The sequence below is a fragment of the Python bivittatus genome, unplaced genomic scaffold (genome assembly GCF_059951505.1).
Source record: "Python bivittatus isolate LINGU-HERP-01145 unplaced genomic scaffold, Pbiv_v1 ctg000850_np1212, whole genome shotgun sequence".
Taxonomy (NCBI): Eukaryota; Metazoa; Chordata; class Lepidosauria; order Squamata; family Pythonidae; genus Python; species Python bivittatus.
The window spans coordinates 55820433-55838834 of record NW_028277112.1 but is presented as its reverse complement, the minus strand read 5'-3'; the positions used below and the strand labels follow the sequence as shown (position 1 = coordinate 55838834).

Genomic DNA, 18402 nt, shown 5'->3' with positions numbered 1-18402 from the left:
ATTGCCTTAACCAATGTGAGCTACCTTATCAGATCACACACTGACTAAAGCATACTACACAAATCTCCAATAATTTATTTTCTCGAAAGGCACATAAAGCAAAAAATATTGTTCTAATTCAGATGCAAGAAACCATAGTTTACTACTGAAAATACAGCAAATACAAGCTCAGAACTATCTTCAGGTCCCTTCTACTTACATACATGGGGGTGGGGGGAGAAGAGAGAAGCTTTCTGTTATGGATTGCTACAAACCACTTTTTCCCATTTCGTATGAATTACGCGAAACTATGGGCACAGATGAGTTTGCTGAGCAAGCAGGACAAACTACATTTGTGACAAACCACAAGTGGAATCTTTACATCAAGTCTGATCTCATTTCTCCCACTCATGTGAAAAGGGATGGGAGGGTAGAAGTGCACCAGTATCTTCTACTTGAAACTGCCACACTGGTGTAACTCAGACCCTTCTCCCTGCCTTTTGGGGTTAAGGGGTACATTTAGAATGTGGATGTCTGCTGTGGCTTCCACAGGGAGCTTCTGTTTTCACGATGACTGCCGCAGTGGCTATCTCTAGTTACAGAACACCCATCTCGCTACACTTCCCCTGGTTCCCCAGGATACTTTCCATAGTTCCACCTTTCCTCTGTATTTTTTATCACAAGGGATACCTAAATGGCCGGTAACTGCATTGCTTAAAATAACAGTGACATCGTGTCCTGTGTTCCATGTTGCATCACGCCAGCTTTCCATTCCATTTTTAAAACTGCATTAGAATTGAAATAAGATTTTAAAAGTCGAGGAATCTCGAGAGGTGCCAAAAGTGGTGCTTACATTGCTTCCCACAGACACTGTATTGGTTTAAATGGGCTGGAATTAAAGCAGGCACCTATCTCTATCTGAACTGACAAACCCTTACTCTCTATTTCAGAAATCCAGCTTTTACATGTTGTCTTCTCTCTACTCACCGGTTTGAACTAAGTATTTGATGCTAACTTCATCAACTGGGAAGAAGGCTGCAGTTGCTCCATACTCTGGGCACATATTGGCAATGGTGGCTCGATCAGCAATGGACAGCTGAGCAACGCCAGGTCCAAAGAACTCGACAAATTTGCCCACAACTCCTACTTGGCGTAAATGCTGCAATACATTTAAGTTTGCACTCAGTTCCATTTTCGTAGCGTGAATCCAGACATAGCTGAGCACTGAGCTTTGATAAATGAGAATCTGAGGTTCCATCTAAATGAAGCAATGGTTGGTACCCAATCTAAAACCTATTTATGATGCAATAGGTTCCATTGATTCCAATAATTCTTCTGGGTAAGTATAACTGCATTACACTTTAAAAATATGGCATAAAACTTTATGTTGGAAGTTTTCAGTTAAAATCCCTCTGAATGTAAGTTGCAGACTGGTATCCTCCCCATAACCACAAATCCAACTACCCCCAGCTTGCATTGGCTGCCTCAATCAACTTAATGTTGGTTGAGTTCTATTTTTATGCCTCTTGGAAGCCCTTTAAAGTTTGTTGAAAACTGGTAATAAAGTTTCCTGCCATTTTGAACTGGGAAACAAATACTGTTTGTTCTCATTAAAATAAGTATATCACAATTAAAAATCCCACAATCCTGGCCCACACATATCTAATATGGGCTGACCTACTTTGTGGTCCTCAGTCTCCCTGTATTAAGAGAAGCCCTTATCACCAAAAGGTTAAATGCTATTGAAGTTTCACTATTAATTCAGTACTTCTGACTGAAACCACGTTTTAGTGCTTAGAACAGTGACCACTAAGTGACTGTATTGATTATATTAAATTGGAATCAAGGCTCCCAGAAATAGAGTTCAAACTCTTAGCCACGCCACTGGATGTAGAGCACTTAAACTCCTACCCTATATCTATTAGTATGCAGATTTCTGGGATTAATTAAGCAACAGCTTTGTATCAAGATCAGCTGAGGTCAAGCAAGCAAGTTATTACCTTGGTAACTGTGAGCACTATATCTGTGGATGTGACCAATGGCTGAGGAGTACCGCTCAATTTGTAGCCAATCACTTCAGGAAGCACCATACTGATCGGTTGGCCCAGCATCACTGCTTCGGCTTCAATACCACCCACACCTGATCAATGAAGGAAAAAAAGAGAGAAGAGAAAGAGAGAAAGAAAGAAATGTATTAAATATAATTGCTAATTTATCTTGTAGCAAAGTCCATTAACCCCTAAGAAAAACAAGACTGAAGTAACAATATTATTGAGGGGAAGATGAAAACAATACTTATCCACCTAAAATAAAGGTTTTGCATATATACTTGACCCTTTACATATTTCAGAAATGTAACTTCCAATTCAGCAAATAATGTGGTAGGATAAAAAATATCAAAAGAGCATTGTTAGATCAAAACAATGGCCTATGTACGTTAGGTTTTGTTCCCACAGTGCCCAAGCAGATGCCAACAGGAAGGCCCAAGTAGAACAGTTGTGCAATAGTACATTCCCTGCTCAAGTTCCCCAAGGAAATAACACTGGCCTGAGAAGTTGCAAGGGCCATCAGTTTCACAGTTTATCTGCAGATTGGTAAAACTTTATCTGCAGTTTTACCAATCTGCAGATAAAGTTAAGCTGAGTGTAGTGCCCCTTGTTTAAGAAGCATGTACATGCTAAACATATGGTACAGTTTTGCGATAAAAGCTCTTCTGTAAGGATCAAACATATAAACTCTTTAGCACATGAACCTGTTCTGTTGCATTCTGCAAATCACCATGCATGCAAATTCTTTTTCCCCCTTTCCATAGGCATTTAAAATACAATTAAACTAAAAATAATAGAACAAAGCATTTAAGCAAAATGCAAAGGATTCAAGGTGCTTAAAAACAAGAAGTAGAAGAACTGTAAACACATGACTATCATAAAAAAATAGCAGCCCTGCATTTAATGCCTCTTTCCCTGGGTTAGATCCAATGCATCTTCTTATATTCATAAAGCCCCAAAGCACAAACACTTGCCAATGAATTGAAAGGAAAGGGAATCCCTGAACATCATGACATCATGCAGCACACTTGTTTTATTCAGTTAGTGGAACAGCATGCATGCATCTCTTCATCAAATTTAGTTCAACCCTGGATCTAGTTTTTTTCTTCCTGTTCCCAAAGGAAAACAAGTCTATGTTTACCACAGTGTCTTCTCAATTTTAAAGAAATGCACCACACTACATTCCTTTCCACACTACAGGCCCTTCCCCACCTGTATCTAACCATGCCACAAACATGTCTTGGCAACATTTTTTTTTCCTGTGCCCCTCATACATTGCCTTGAGCTAGTTTCCAGATGGTAAATGATACATTCTTAAGTCATCCTTAGCTGAACTGGAGTTAAAGTAGTCTTCTTCCCCTTATCCCGACCATATCTAAGGGTAGCTTGAAAGTGTGTGAAATCTGCTAGGATTGTCACTTATGATCTTGAAGTGATAAAAGTGCTTGCAGTGACTTGAAAAGAGCAACAGAGGCAGGGCTCAGCAACTGGGATGGCAAATTTCATGCTGTTATAGTTTCAGTCAACTCCAGAGAACACTTCAACTAAGCAGTGAGGAAAGGCCTGTAGTTGTGTTAACTAAATCGAAAAAGTCTTTAAAGGCTTATTATTTTGCACTATATGCATTCCTGTGTTAGCTGACCAAGCAGCCAAGCATATATATATATATAGTAGGGAAAACCAAGCAAACCACATCTGAAATTGGAAGAGAATCAAACCTGTGGTTTGCTGATAGGTGCTGAGTCAAAGCATTCTCTAGAAAGATTAAGTACGTTACTACTTTGGGCTTATTTTAAAAGGGAATATTAAGTTTAAATTTGGTGGGTTTTTAATGGGATTTAATGGGATGTTCCAGGGATTTAATATTTAGGAGAGGGGCTGTTATTAATGTATATGTGATTATTTTTGAATCCCTATTTTAAACAATTTCCAGAATGGCTAGACATTCTGAGATGTTAAAAAAAAACAAACCTGTATTTTGTTTTAAAATCTCACTGCATGCTTTTGCTTTTTTCAAAACTTTCTTTTAACACACACCAATCTTAACTTTACCTTCCTTTATCAACCTTCCTTCCCTCTTCACAGACCAGTGCAGAAGTATATCATGGCTTTCTGAACATCTGTTAAGAGTCTCAACTTTATTAACCATCAACATGCAATCCTGCCTTCAAGAAACTGATGTAATCTAGAATCAGGAAGGTCTGACTCTCAAAATAAATTGGAATAAGAATAGAAGCTACGTTCTATATTAGAATTCTCCCATGTATGTTCCTGGTATGTGGGAACGTTTCTTCTGGGCACTGACAATGACTGATATTGTCCAAGGTAAAGTTCTTCCCTTCCCACGGGGGGTGGGGGGGGGGGCAAAAAATAACTTTCAGCTGACTGAATGATTTATGGTGAGCACTTTGAAATTAGAGAAACTAAAGGAATGGCTCCTCTCTTGTGAGCCTTTTGTCATGTTTCAGTCATGGGGAGAATCCCTGATTTCTTTCCTTCCACCATTCAAGAATGGGGCTATTTCAGTGGTGGCATTAATTTGTCATAAGAGAACTAACTGGTATGTTTTTTTTTCTGACTTTCCAAGGAAATGTCAAAGTGGTGCTGCTCAGACCTGCATTTCCTTGAATCAGACATCACCTATGATGTGAAAAACATTTTGGTGGCCAGAGGCCATGCCTAATTATGGGTAAATGTGGACTCCACCTATGAATTTGGTCTCTTTCCTGTTTTTCTACTGGGGATAGTAACTGCTTGCTTCTTTTCCTATTTAAACTCCCAGCATAAGGTCTTCCTCTGGCACTCTATGTGGAGAAACAGTGTGGTCTGAAGCTCCTGGGCTGAATTAGAGGGTTTTTGTAAGCTTTGAACAGGTATAGGGAATATGTTACTTTCCAGACATTTTGCACTTTGGCTAGAGATGCTGGAAGCTGTACTTCAGCAACATTAGGAGGACTCCAAGTTCCATTGCGTGTTCTATAGATTTTTTGCTCACAAGATAACTTACCAAGCTATTTGAACATAAACTCAGGAAATGAAAAGCCAACCAATATTTTTTTTAAAAATCACATAATTACCCCAGTCCATTATTTATTAGAAAGGGGAAAAACAACAAGAAGAAATTCAGGATAACACCATCTCGTTCTTGAATTTTGATAAACACCACTTAAAAATGAACAGGTAGCTCAATTTTAAAAGCACTTACCCCAGCCAAGCACACCTAAGCCGTTAATCATCGTGGTATGTGAATCGGTACCCACCACACTGTCTGGATAATAGAATCCATTCTGATCAAAGACAACTCTTGCCAGATATTCTAAATTCACCTGATGGACAATCCCTGAGCCTGGAGGAATAATCCTCATGTTTTCGAAGGCTTGAGAGCCCCACTAAAACACAAATGGAAAAGGGGGCAATTTCTTAAGAAGTATCAAAATTAAGAACTAAGTATTTCACTTGCCTAGTCAGAAAACCTTGTTCAATTTATCAGTATTGGGATATGAAGATTAGGTTAATAGAATATTCTGCCCCCCTGGACCAACTACTGAGCCTTTGACATTCTTATTCAGTATTTGTGGTTTCACCAATGTAGGATTCCAGCCTAGACCCCTGTATTTTTTATCTTAAAATTTGACAAAATGTAAAATTAAGATACTGTAGTCAAGCAAACAACCACATTCTAATTGGCTAGCCATTGAGCCAGATGCATAAGCCAGACAGAAATTACAAAATTAACTGTCTAGTTTGGTACATCTGATATTGATGAATAGCCAAGCTAAAATTAAAACATTCTGTCTAACTGGTTGGAGAACATTTGTTAAGTTTACTTCTTTCCCCCACTGTCTGGGTCTTTCTTCTACAAAGTAAACCTTTGCCAACCTCTCTCCTTAGCCACTTCTTCCAGGACAAAAGCAGGTCCACATCTAATTTCCTAACACACAAGGAACTGTGATTCTGTAGACTCCCCTACCTTAATAGGGTTTTCCATGCTTAGCTTTGCACACACAGAGTGGAAGAACTATCATACCTTTAAGAATTCAAATCTTTCCTTGTTTCTCTCAAATTCCAAATCTTGATTCTTCTGTAAACTGTCTGGCCTGTAATGAAAGGTAATAGAGTGAGAAACCTTCAGTAAGATAGAGTGCAGGGTCCAATGTCTGTAAGCTGAAAAAGATAGGGGGGAAGAAATTGGTATTTATTTAGCTAAGCTTCTTGGGGCACTTTAATTGTTTTGTACCAGGGAGTTAGGAGAAAAGCAAAGGAAGAGGGCTTGCAAAGCTTTTGTACTAATTCCTACTGTCTCACAGAATGGCTAATTCCATGTAGGCATATTGGCAGAGGGTAACCTGAATATGCCCCTTCGTGGATCACTGCCTTGTCGTCGCGAAGGGGCTTGCGTAACTCAGTGAAGCCATGAGCTATACCGTGCAGAGCCACCCAAGACGGACAGGTCATGACAGAAAGGGAGAAACATCAATAACCTCAGATATGCAGATGATACCACCCTAATGGCAGAAAGTGAAGAAGAACTAAAGAGCCTCTTGATGAGGGTGAAAGAGGAGAGTGTGAAAGCTGGCTTGAAACTCAACATTAAAAAAACTAAGATCATGGCATCTGGACCCATCAATTCCTAGCAAATAGAAGTGGTAGAAATGGAAGCAGTAACAGACTTCATTTATTTGGGCTCCAAGATCACCGCAGATGGAGACTGCAGCCATGACATTAAAAGATGCTTGCTCCTTGGGAGGAAAGCTATGGCAAACCTAGATAGCATGTTCAAAAGCAGAGACATCACCTTGCTGACAAAGATCCGCATAGTCAAAGCTATGGTTTTTCCAGTAGTAATGTATGGCTGTGAGAGCTGGACCATAAAGAAGGCTGAGCGCCGAAGAATTGATGCCTTTGAACTGTGGTGCTGGAGAAGACTCTTAAGAGTCCCCTGGACTGCTAGGAGGTCAAACCAGTCAATCTTAAAGGAAATCAACCCTGATTGCTCATTGGAAGGATTGATAATGAAGCTCAAGCTCAGATACTTTGGTTACCTAATGTGAAGAGAGATCTCTTTGGAGAAGACCCTGATGCTGGGAAAGATTGAAGGCCAGAGGAGAAGAGGACGGCAGAGGATGAGATGGTTAGATAGCAACACTGAAGCAATGAGCATGAAACTGAGCAAACTCAGGGAGGCAGTGAAGGACAGGAAGGCCTGGCACGATATGGTCCATGGGGTCACGAAGAGTCGGACATGACGTAACGACTGAGCAACAACAACTGAACAAACCTGAGTATAACAGTGATTGAAAGTTTTCTAAAACATTAATTATACAAGAACAAGCATTCTAGTAAGCAGAAAGAGATTAAAAAGTACAAGCTGGCAAAAATGCACCCAGGACTTCGAAAAAGTACCATGTAAAGAGGCACTGGAATATTTGCCATGATAAGTTAAGGAGAACCATGCTGAATCAGACCAAAAAGTCCAGCTAGGCCAGATTTTGTTCTGACTCAGCCCAGAAGATCCACCTAGTCCTACCAGATAGCTATGGGAAACCCACTGGCAGGACACAAGAACAAATGCTCTCTTCCCAGCAAATAATGTTCAGTTTGTTCCCCATCTCCAGCCTCTGAAGTGACCATTCCCTTTCTCCCCATGAATTCATCTAATCCCATTTCAAGACTTAAGTTGATGACCCTCACCTACACTACAGGACAGCAAAATCCACTAGTTAACATAATATATCTGGACTCAATAAATCCTTAACTTGGAATAAAGAAATACAACTGCTGTGTTTGGGATAAGACACTGTGCCCAAACAGTGTCTTGTTTCACAATATGCTAAAACCATGGCTGAGGCACTGATGCAACCTCGTTTTAACTTCACCTAGTGTGTTCTGTGGAGTAAGACAGAATATGTGAAGTAACTGTTTTTTGTCTATTCTGAACTGTTGAAATTTGATTGTGGGGCCTTAGATTTTAATCACAAGAGAAATCTCTGTCTCTGCTTATTCCATAAAATGCATAATTGTATATGTCTCTATCACATCCTCCCTTACTTGACTTCTTTTCTTAAGCAAAATAGTCCTAAAGACTGCAAGGTTTCTTTAATTAGACCTCCTGAATTGCTGCAGCCTCCTAACCATCTCTGTTTTTCTTCTTGCACTATTTTTCAGCTTCAGTTAAATGGAAACCCAGTGCTAAGAAGCAAGACTTGGAATGCCAGATATCATATATAAATAAAAGAAGAAGGGAAGGTTTCAGAGGCCACACTATTGTTGGAGAAGAGTTGGAGACTAGACTTTGGTCTCCTCCAGCAAGTCTCCTAGGATGTCCTTTTGCTAAAGATTGCATTTTAAAGAATGCAAACATTTGAGCTAGTGATTCCCAACATGCACATGTGAAACTCCCCATCAGCCATCCTCTTGGGAAACTTAAAGTTACCAAAGGCCAAACTGGATGAGAGGAACAATTTCTTTTGTTCCTCCTTGTATCTTTTAAAGAAACAGAAAAACAGATCAAACGCCTTCATCATTTACATCAGAGAGAGCTCTGAGAGACCACCTCAGGCAGCAGATCTGAAGGTCACGCAAGTGCAGCAAGTTGTGAATTATTTAAGGTATTGTTGTTGGGCTGTTTACTATCAGAGGAAGAGCTTATGGGATGTTCTGCTTGAAGTGGCAAAATAACAGTGGTTGCTATTCAACCTGATTTTTTGGCGGGTGGGTGGATTATTGCTTGCTGTTCTGCAATATGTCTTGCTATACAATGGGCCTGGTTTATGGCACAAAGCATTTCCCTCATCTTTAATCTTTGTAGATGAAGGCCTAAGTGTTCCCTTTGCTCTTCATTTTTTAAATTACAAAAATAGACATGGAGATTGAGGGGTTTTTTTAAACTAAGGCAGATATTAAGTATGCTACAAATTTAGGACTGTTAATCTGAGGGGAGGGACCATCTAACTCAGTATTTTTCAAATTTGACAACATTAAGATGTGTGGACTTCAACTCCCAGAATTCCCCAGGCAGGCTGGGGAATTCTGGGAGTTGAAGTCTACACATCTTAAAATTGCCAAGTTTGAAAAACACTCATCTTGCTGATCTTTATCATCTTCTTTGACAGCTTTTTCTTAACTGAGTGACAGGATAATAACCCTCCTTTTAATGAGAAATACCGCATTTGCTGTTTAGGTCCACAAAGCTTTCCCCACAAATAATTATCTGTAAAGATGAGGGTGGGGAGGTAATTTTGTATTTGCTGAGAATATAAGAAGCTGTTGGAAACAAAGGAGTGAGGAAGTAAGCAGTAACAAAGGAGTAAGGAAGAGATACAAATGGCTGAAAAGCATGGATGTTGGGCATGGGGAGGATGTCAAAAAGTCAACAGAGTGGCCACAACCATGTGATTGAAACCCAGCCTCTTTTTAACCTACATCTTTGAAGGTTAGCCTGAAGGTTATTGGTTGCTTAGCAGGGGCATTTGGCTGGTGAACATAACCCTTTTTGCAATGTTTCTCTTTTCTTCCCTTTTCTTTCTAGTTATCACTTCTTCTTGCCTCTCTTCCACTCAGTTTTCTTCCCCTACTTTGTCATCTCTCCCAAAGCAACAAAAATAAAAGAATTTTTAATTCTTCTTTTACACAGTCCTGACCCCTTCTTTAAACGGTGGTTTCTGTACATATATGCACACATGAACACATGCAAGTGTGTCACACAGATACACTTATGGGGAAGGATTAGGGTTAATATTGGTTTTAGCTGGAGATGGCAACCTAAGTTGACATGGTGGAGAAGCTGGGCATTGCATAGGATTTTCACTAGCTGTTACACATACCTTGCTTTTGCACCTTTAAGACTAATATGGCTATCTTCCTGAGAGCTCCTAGTCACTGAATGTCATGTAAAGCATACTGAACCCTTGCTACTCATTGGGGGATTTTTTTTTTTTTGGCATGTTGCTTAAAGTACATTGCTTACCTTTTATTAAAGTCAACTTGGATGGAATGATCAATGACTAAATCAGCAGGACACACCGGATTGATTTTCTCAGGGTTACCTCCCAGGGCCTTCACGGCATCACGCATAGCAGCAAAATCAACCACTGCAGGGACACCTCTGCAACAGGAGAGTAAAAAAACACAAGGCAACTTTGTCTGGTATGTGAAAATGTGCAAGTAAGACTTTGAAATCAAAACACACAAGCAACAGTCTTGTAAGGTCCAGAGTTGGAGCTGCTAAATGGAGAATGCTAGAAGTTAAAGATTCAACACACCTGAATGTGCTAGAAGAACAATCACCCTGGTTCAGTGGAAAGAATTTTCCAAACAGACAAGCTCCAGATTCACATTTTCTCTCCTTGCCCCTTCCTCTGTGCCTTTACAATTTGTGTTGTAGGATTAACCATAATTACCTGTGGTTATCTGAACTGGCAAGCTCTGAGTCCTGCTAATGGCAAATGCCAGAGAGTGCTGACTCATTCAGTTGCAGATAGTCAGGACGGAACTGCTGACTGCAAATGAAAGAGCAAAGGAGGGGGAAAGAAGAGTTTCTAATTCTCCAAACTGCAATCAGGAGCATCTGCTGAATTGCCCATGAAACTGTTCTTCCCTAGAGGTGTACTGATACTACAATACAGCTGCCAGAACTCCCAGAACACCATGGTCAATAAATCTGTAGTCTAAATCTACACAATCCTACATTTAGAATTATTACATAGTTATTTGGGGCATCAAATATTAAGCAGACTTTCTGCAGTCACAAATATATCCAGGGAAGATGGGGGGGGGGGGGGAAGGCTAGTGTGAAAAAGAGGTTCTAGTCTTAATGCAATTTGGCACAGAGAATAAACAAGCTAGAACTCTCATAGATATTACCCCAGAAACCTTTGTATCTCATCACAACTCCAATCCACTTGAACAAAAGTAGCCTAGCGCTAAATTTAAATTTTACATGACTTACAATGTGTTGGAGAAGAATTGGGAGGGGTTATTCTAACTCTACACCCAAAAGTGCCTGCACAAATATCTATTCCTATAATGGAAAAGAAGAAAATCATTCAGACCCATCATTAACTATACAACTAATAATGCTGTTGCTGAATTACTCCAAAAATGAACTTGCAAAGAGTTTGTTCAGGCATTGCTATTACTTGAGGTAATAACACAGCAGTGTCTAAACAAATCCTTTGAAAGTACATTTTTCCAGCATCAGCATCCCAAATTTACTGGAATGGTTTCAAAAAATGGTATTAGTAGCTTCCTTAAGACCACACAGCACGTTTTGCAGGGGTTGGAAGAGAATCTAGTGATTCCATCCCATTGCAATGAATTTGTTTTAGATATACTTTCACTTAGGACAGACCCAGAGGAATTTGGGGAAAAAATAAAGTTATTTTGGAAAAAAATAAGTCTACTAAGGAATGACTTGAGCTCATAAATATGTGGCAACCCACAAGCTTTCAATACGCAGTGAGCAAAATATACGTAACATGCCACCAGAATCCAGAGTCCAAACTCTTAGTGTGGTTTCAGCTTCTAATGAAAAGGCATATGTGAACACTAGCTTAAGAAAATGGAGGGATTCTATTCTCGCAGTGATACTTCTATCGAAGCATTATATCATCCATTCACCTCTACACAAAGCTCAGACATTCCAGTACAAGTATTTTGATTCACAGCAGTGGCTACTGCTGTTGCTTCGAGAAAAAAGGCCGTTCTGTACAATTTATAGATGGAATTTCACAGAGTGCCACATCCAGCTCGAGACAGGTATTGAGTAACCACAATGTGGGAAAGGACTGCTGTGTTCCCCTGCCTCAAATAAATAACCTGCATTCAGAAAAACAGCATGTAGCTTGTCAGGAAAAAAGCTAGTCCAAATCTTTCTTCCTGACACAATAGCTCTCCACATGTGAACAGAAGTATCAAGTCAGGCTGATAGCACCGATGTTGAAATATAAGGTTTCTGGGCCTGTTCAAGCTATTTAATATGCCCGTGCTTCACATACTACTTTCCCCTGCAGGGAAACCAGTACTCCGTAATGAATAAAGAAGATGGTCTTAAAGGACTGAAAGAAGACCAAGACAATGATCAGATAAACTAAACTTGACTCACACAACCCCCACTCCAATTCTCATGAAGATAAGAGGAGGAGGAAAGGTAGCACATTCAGATTTGCAAGACTGTTGTCAGCCCTATCAGGTACACCAGACTAAGAAACCGACACCGTGCGGACCTAAAGCTACTTTTATTAGAACAGAATCTTGTGGGTCTTCCTTCTGTCCTTCAAGGCCATCCTCTTCCTTTACTACATACCCAAACACAGAGGTCCTTTCCCCACTTGCACCCAACCATGAGACAAGTTTACCCTATCTATATCAATTTTTGTACCATGCCCCCAGGATGTTCCCTTCATCTTTTTCCCAGCACAGATCACATATTTTTACATGTTTTGCAGTGCAGTTTTCAGCTAATAAACTGCCTACAAAAAACAAACAAACAACCCCCCTATTTTTGTATATAGAAATAAATGCAAATTTTGTTGTGCTTTTTAAAATTCAATAACATGATATGAAAATATGATGAAATGGTCATGGTTGATTGTAAGAAAAATGGAAAATACCAGATATAATCTATATATCTTTACTTGGCATGCCATTAATACTGTTTTTCTTTGTATACTTCACCCCCTCCTTTTTTAAATGTTCTTTGTTTTTACAATACTTAGTACATTTCAGGTGTTTTCAGTTCTTTTATTTATTAAATGGCTTAATATTTGTAATTTATTTTACTGCTGGTTCTGCATCATTTTTCTGCATGTTTATAGATAAGTTGGCTGGCAATTATTAAGTTTTGTTGGGTTTTATGTCATTACTATCTGTTTTTAATGATTGTATGATGTGTAGAAAATTGGTTAGGTGTTTTTCACTACAAATAACAAATTCAAGCTTAGCTTGCAAAAATATTTAAAAAGAGAGATATATATATAAACACCACTGAGATGTTAAGAAATACAATTGATGTTAATAATTGGCAGAGAGATGTGCAATCACCAACGTTGCCTAGAATGTAAAGATGCTTTTGTAAAGTTTGCTCAAATTTCAGACTTCACAAGTAGATTCCGACCTTGGTCACCAAGCCAAAGACTAAAGTCATCAGAACTCTGCCCTCCACTTGTTGCTGATCTCCAGGCTATGGCTCTACATGAGGTCACAGGTAATCTCTCCTCTTCTAGCTCCATATTTTAAGCAGGAAACGTGACCAGGGTATTCTCAAGTTTGCCATTTAGGTTTAAGATGTTGATAATGAGTGTAAGTCATATCACAATGATACAAGGTAGGTTAATTTTAAACTTATAACCCACATATTGAAGACCACTGGTTCAAGGTGAAAAAAGTCTATTTTCTGTAACTGCTTCTTTGAAATAGCACTCTTAAACCCAGGAGACACAACATTATCAATACACAGCCACTATTGAGAAAAATACTTAGTTGATTAGTGTCAGGTTCCTGGTCTTGGCAGACATCAGCCCATGCAGATAGGGATGTACCATGGTTGCTGCAAACATGTACTAAGCCAACTTTGTCCAACCTGGGTGTCCTCCTTTTGTATGAACTTGAGCTCCCGTAATTCCTAACTACCATAATAGTTCTTGAAAATTTTGGGAGTTGAAGTTTAGAGGGTTAGTTAGTTAGATTTTTAGAGGGTTTAAATTGGATTAGATTAGATTTAGAGGGTTCCCAGATTGGAAGTAATCTAGTTGCATGCTGGTTGTTAGTAGGCAACCACAACCCAACATCTGGTTGTACAGTCTGCCGAAATATCAAAAGGCAGTGCTTTTGGTGAATGTTGCTTGAGATATTCATCAGCATGAACTGAATGCTTTCCTAGAAACAGCCTAATGCTGACATAAGTCTTCAACACAGTGCAATTTGTAGTATTTAATCCAAAATAAAGCCCAAATTATGCCAGATGTTCTCCACCAAAGATCATCTAACTGACAAAAAATTTACTAAATTGGAGCAACTAAAAATGAGACATTATACAACTCACGTAAAGTCTTGCAGAATAACCCGGGAAGGCTTAAATGGCACTTCAATATTTTTGTGCTGCATCACTTTCCAGTTGAGGATATTTTCAACGTCATTTTTCTTTACAAGAAACTCATCACAGTTGCGAACTGCAGCCTCAAGTAAGATTCTGATAGAAAATGGTAAATGTGCTGTAAAAGAAAGGAAAAGGGAGGGAAGGAAGGAAGGAAGAAAATTCAGAAGAAGACTCAGAAAAAGGAAGTTCTCTACCCTCTGTCAGCAAAATACAGCTGAAATTTTCAAACATTTGTGTCACATCAAAGGGGGAGCATCTCTATGAGTAAAAGCCAAAACAAGGCACAACATAGACCACCCTTCTCACTTGGGCACACTCCAGATGTCAACTCCCACAATAACCAGCCAGCCACACCACTACTGAAAATTCTGGCAGTTGAAGTTCATGTCTCTTGAGGAAATATAGATGGAGAAGGCTGATGTAGACATTAAGCCAGTCTTCCACAACCTCCAGATCTGTAGATCTACAGTGTTTTAGGCCAACAACTAATAATTCTGGAACTTGTAGGCCCAGCCCATTGAGAGGCTTTCAGGTGGGGAAGCTATTATATAAAGAAAAATATATGCCTTTCTGCTATAAGCAGTGTGAAGGCGGCACCTATAAATGTGGAGATTGGTAGCAAATATATCTGTGAAACTGCAAGAGCCTGGGTTGCCTGATGGATGGCACTTGGACGATAGGAGAAATACTCTTCCATGCTGTCTTTACCCAAAATTGAACAAACTACTTCAGATTTTTGGTCTAATATGTTTTCTTCTGAAGAGCAGTAATACTTAAAAACCAGCCCTTCCATCCTTTAACTTTTTGGCTAGGGATGAAAAGGCCTAGAATCGAATAGTTTTTGCTTGTGTATGCCAATGAGCTATGGGTCTCCAAAGGACAAAGCCAAGTGAGCATCAAGAACTATCAACTAATGAGGGAACAAGCACCGTGCAAGCCGATATGAATCTCAGGCATGGAACAAGTCCTTTTGACTGTAGCCAACATACCATATCTGGAGTCTTTCAAATGATTCAGATTGAAGAACTTCTTTCCTGACTGGCCCAAGTCCAGAGGCTCCGTGAGATGTGCAAAGGGGTTGCTCATGGTTGAAAAGTCTTGTTACTACTGAGAAATATAAGACAGGTTAATATCACTGAATTCTAAGTTTTAAGATACAATACCATGAAAATTATCAATTTAAACATTTCTAGGATACTGCATATGTTTAGGACAGGCAATTTTCCCCTGGCTGGGTATCCATACTATTCTCTTTTTTTCTTTTCTTTCATTACAACTGAAGGTCCTCAGTATTGAGGTTCAAGATCTCCTGGTTTTTTTTTTTTAATTTTTAAACTTTATTAATTAAAAATAACAAATGAATACGTATAAGACATTGCATAATACATACAAGATCTCCTGTTTTTTGTTTGTTTGTTTCTTTGGTTTGTCTTGAGTTGTTTTTGTTTTTTTTAAAGAAACCTACTTTAAAAGTCAAAGTCTGTTCTAAGGCATAAAACATTAAACTAGTCCTAAGAAGCACAAAATCCTGCGCTGCACATTAAGAGGGGGCTCTGGGGATTAAAAAAATTTGGAAGCCATCTTCAGCATATGGGTTCCCTATCCATGCTGGATATGATCAAATACATACACATTTGTCTAAGCGATTCATACTTTGGGAATCAATTCCACGTTTACAGTTTTAACAAAACATCTCTTTGGGATATTATTGCTATGCTAAAGTCAGAATATATTTACACTTTTTTCCCTGTTAAATTGAAAGTCAATAAATAAGTTGAGTAATTAAGCTGCAATCCCATGGCAAAAATAAAGCTAATTTCTGAGCAGACGTGTCTAGGATTGCACTGTTAAATTATTTTGAAGTTAGGATCTGCACTTTATTCCCATGGATAAAACTGAAATAAATGTGGTGTCATATGAATTAATTGTTATTATATTAGCACTTTAAAAATCTTAAAGTTCCCTATTGTTTGAGGGGGGGTGTATTTGTATATATGTGTATCCTTCAAAAATAAGAAAAGACTACATTATCTAACTAATTTATTTCATGAGTTATATGTACTACTAAAATAACTGTTACTATTATACTTTTCTACAACATTTTCAAATATCTAAAGAGCTCCCCATACTTTATCTAGCTGTAGTCCTTGTGAGATAAGTCAGTATTATTGTTCCCCATATTATGCAGTCATTAACTAAGACTGCTCAGTGAATTATAACATAGATGAGATTCAAGCCAGACATTTTACAATTCATAATTTAGACTTTTAGCCCTACGTCAGTTCTTTTACTTATATGGTACCTCTGAAGAAGGCCTGAAGCCTTGAGGCTACATAGAATACTTCCAATGTACTTTCACAATTTTCTCTTTGTTTGCATGGATCCTTTCCTCCATCTTTTTTTTTTTTATTTATTTATTTGCTTCTCAATCCATCACCGGACTAGCCATTTGTTAAGTACACAGGATTAAGACACAAAGTATTTTGCAGTCCTAACTTGATTTGCAATGCAATTCTCAAAGATCTGTTAGACTGCATCCTGGCTGCCCTTGGCATTTATCCTAGAAGCAATTATTCAAATTCTAAAAACTGCAAGGTTTCTCAAGCAATAGGACAGTGGGGAAGCTATCATAAAAAGCATGTGTGGGACAGGAATTTAATTTACAATTTGGGGCTACCAAGAGAGCATCTTTTAAAAATGAAGCTTAACCCTGAGGTCTAAATAGGTAAACTTCTCTCAAGAATTCAACTAATTTTGATGTTCTCTTTAAAAAGCTAGTATGAATGACAGCTCAAAAGACTCCAGAAGCGGTTATCAAATATTCATTTGGATTTAGATTCCAGTCTAATACTATACCAATTATATCTTGATCCACTATCAAGAAGGAAGAGGAAAGGCAAGATTTTGGCCTACCTTGGCCAAACTGATGCTGATTTTAGGCTAAGAATTATTTGATTTATATTTCTGCTCAAGATAAGCATTCAGTAGGGTTCACAAAAATTAAATGCAACACACACACACAGGCACAACATTCAAAAAGACAAGTTAAAACCAATCAATTAATAATTGGAGAAAAAGTTGCATTTTGGCTGTTCTTTGAATAATGGAGAAAGTGGGGCCAACACGATTCCCAAGTCAGGGCATTCCACAGCCTGGAAGTGGTGCAGAATCCTATCCTCTCCTGTCCGACAGATAAATCAGATAAATGAGCTTCCAGCAGCAAGGGCACCTTCAAAAAGACCTTTACTGCAGGTTTTAATGGACAAGCCAGTGTGCAACAGAAAGGATGATCCCTTAGATCAGTGTTGTCCAAACTTGGCCACTTTAAGGTGAGTGGACTTCAACTCCCAGAATTGGGAGTTGCATGGCTGGCTGGGGAATTCTGGGAGTTGAAGTCCACTCACCTTAAAGTGGCCAAGTTTGGACAACACTGCCTTAGATAGTCAGATAGTCTAAGCCATTTAGGTCTTTAACGGTTGATATCAGTATCTTAAATAAGGTCCTGTGAGCAACTGTCAACCAGTGCAGATCTTTTAATATAGACATACGATCCATGTATCTTCTACTAGTAAGAAACTTAGCTACTACAGTTTAAGTCAGTTGCAACTTCTGGATACTTTTCAAAAGTAGTTGCATATAGAGTGTATTATAAGACCCAAGATGGGATGTAACCAAGTAGAGAGTTAACTGTTGCCAAATCTGATCAGCTCAAACAGTCCATGGGGAGAATGTCTAAAAAGGAAGATACGGTTCCCGCTGCCAGTTTTCACAATTCCTGTGGATCTCTCTTGAGATTTAACATGCACATTGTAGCAAGTCTGAAGGCTGACCCACATGGTAGCTTCGTGTTATCTCTCTGGGAGTATAACCCTGCTTTGTAAGGCCCCGTGTAGCCCTGATAACCAGGCAACCAGGTTTCTCCTCTGTACCGGTTTTGGTCTGCAATCCATTGTCACCAGCCACACCAGTAATGCACAATAATCCTTACTAAATAAACCTTTTGGGTTGGATCTAAACTCAGCCAAAACAAATAGAAAGATTATTTCAGAGAGAAGCTTATTTTAATAGCTTTCTTCTACATACATGCTTTCCTTCTTTTTTAAAAAAATTGTTGCATTTTTGTACAATAATGAATGCAGAGTTAGAAGAAATGATTTCAAAAGGCAATCATCATCACCGGGTTTGACTGCATATTTTGTATTTATGCTGCATTAGTTATAAAAGAATTCCATAAAATTTTAATACAACAGACATGTCAACATACATATTAGACAGTAATTA

General features: G+C 38.8%; 1 protein-coding gene across 3 annotated transcripts in view; it reads right to left on the bottom strand.

The window, feature by feature from the left end:
* ACO1 (aconitase 1) overlaps nucleotides 1-18402 on the bottom strand; it is a 53600-nt gene that overhangs the window by 22898 nt on the left and 12300 nt on the right. For 2 of the 3 annotated variants that reach the window (XM_088130063.1, XM_088130064.1), the window contains exons 2-8: nucleotides 15111-15228; nucleotides 14068-14236; nucleotides 9994-10131; nucleotides 6055-6124; nucleotides 5233-5416; nucleotides 1980-2119; nucleotides 967-1138 (exon numbers count right to left, since the gene is read on the bottom strand). In XM_088130063.1, coding sequence (XP_087986189.1) covers nucleotides 967-1138; nucleotides 1980-2119; nucleotides 5233-5416; nucleotides 6055-6124; nucleotides 9994-10131; nucleotides 14068-14236; nucleotides 15111-15207 — 970 coding nt within the window. In that variant the 5' untranslated portion in view covers nucleotides 15208-15228. The remainder of the gene's footprint in view (nucleotides 1-966; nucleotides 1139-1979; nucleotides 2120-5232; nucleotides 5417-6054; nucleotides 6125-9993; nucleotides 10132-14067; nucleotides 14237-15110; nucleotides 15229-18402) is intronic. The other variant, XM_088130065.1, reaches the window with a different exon arrangement.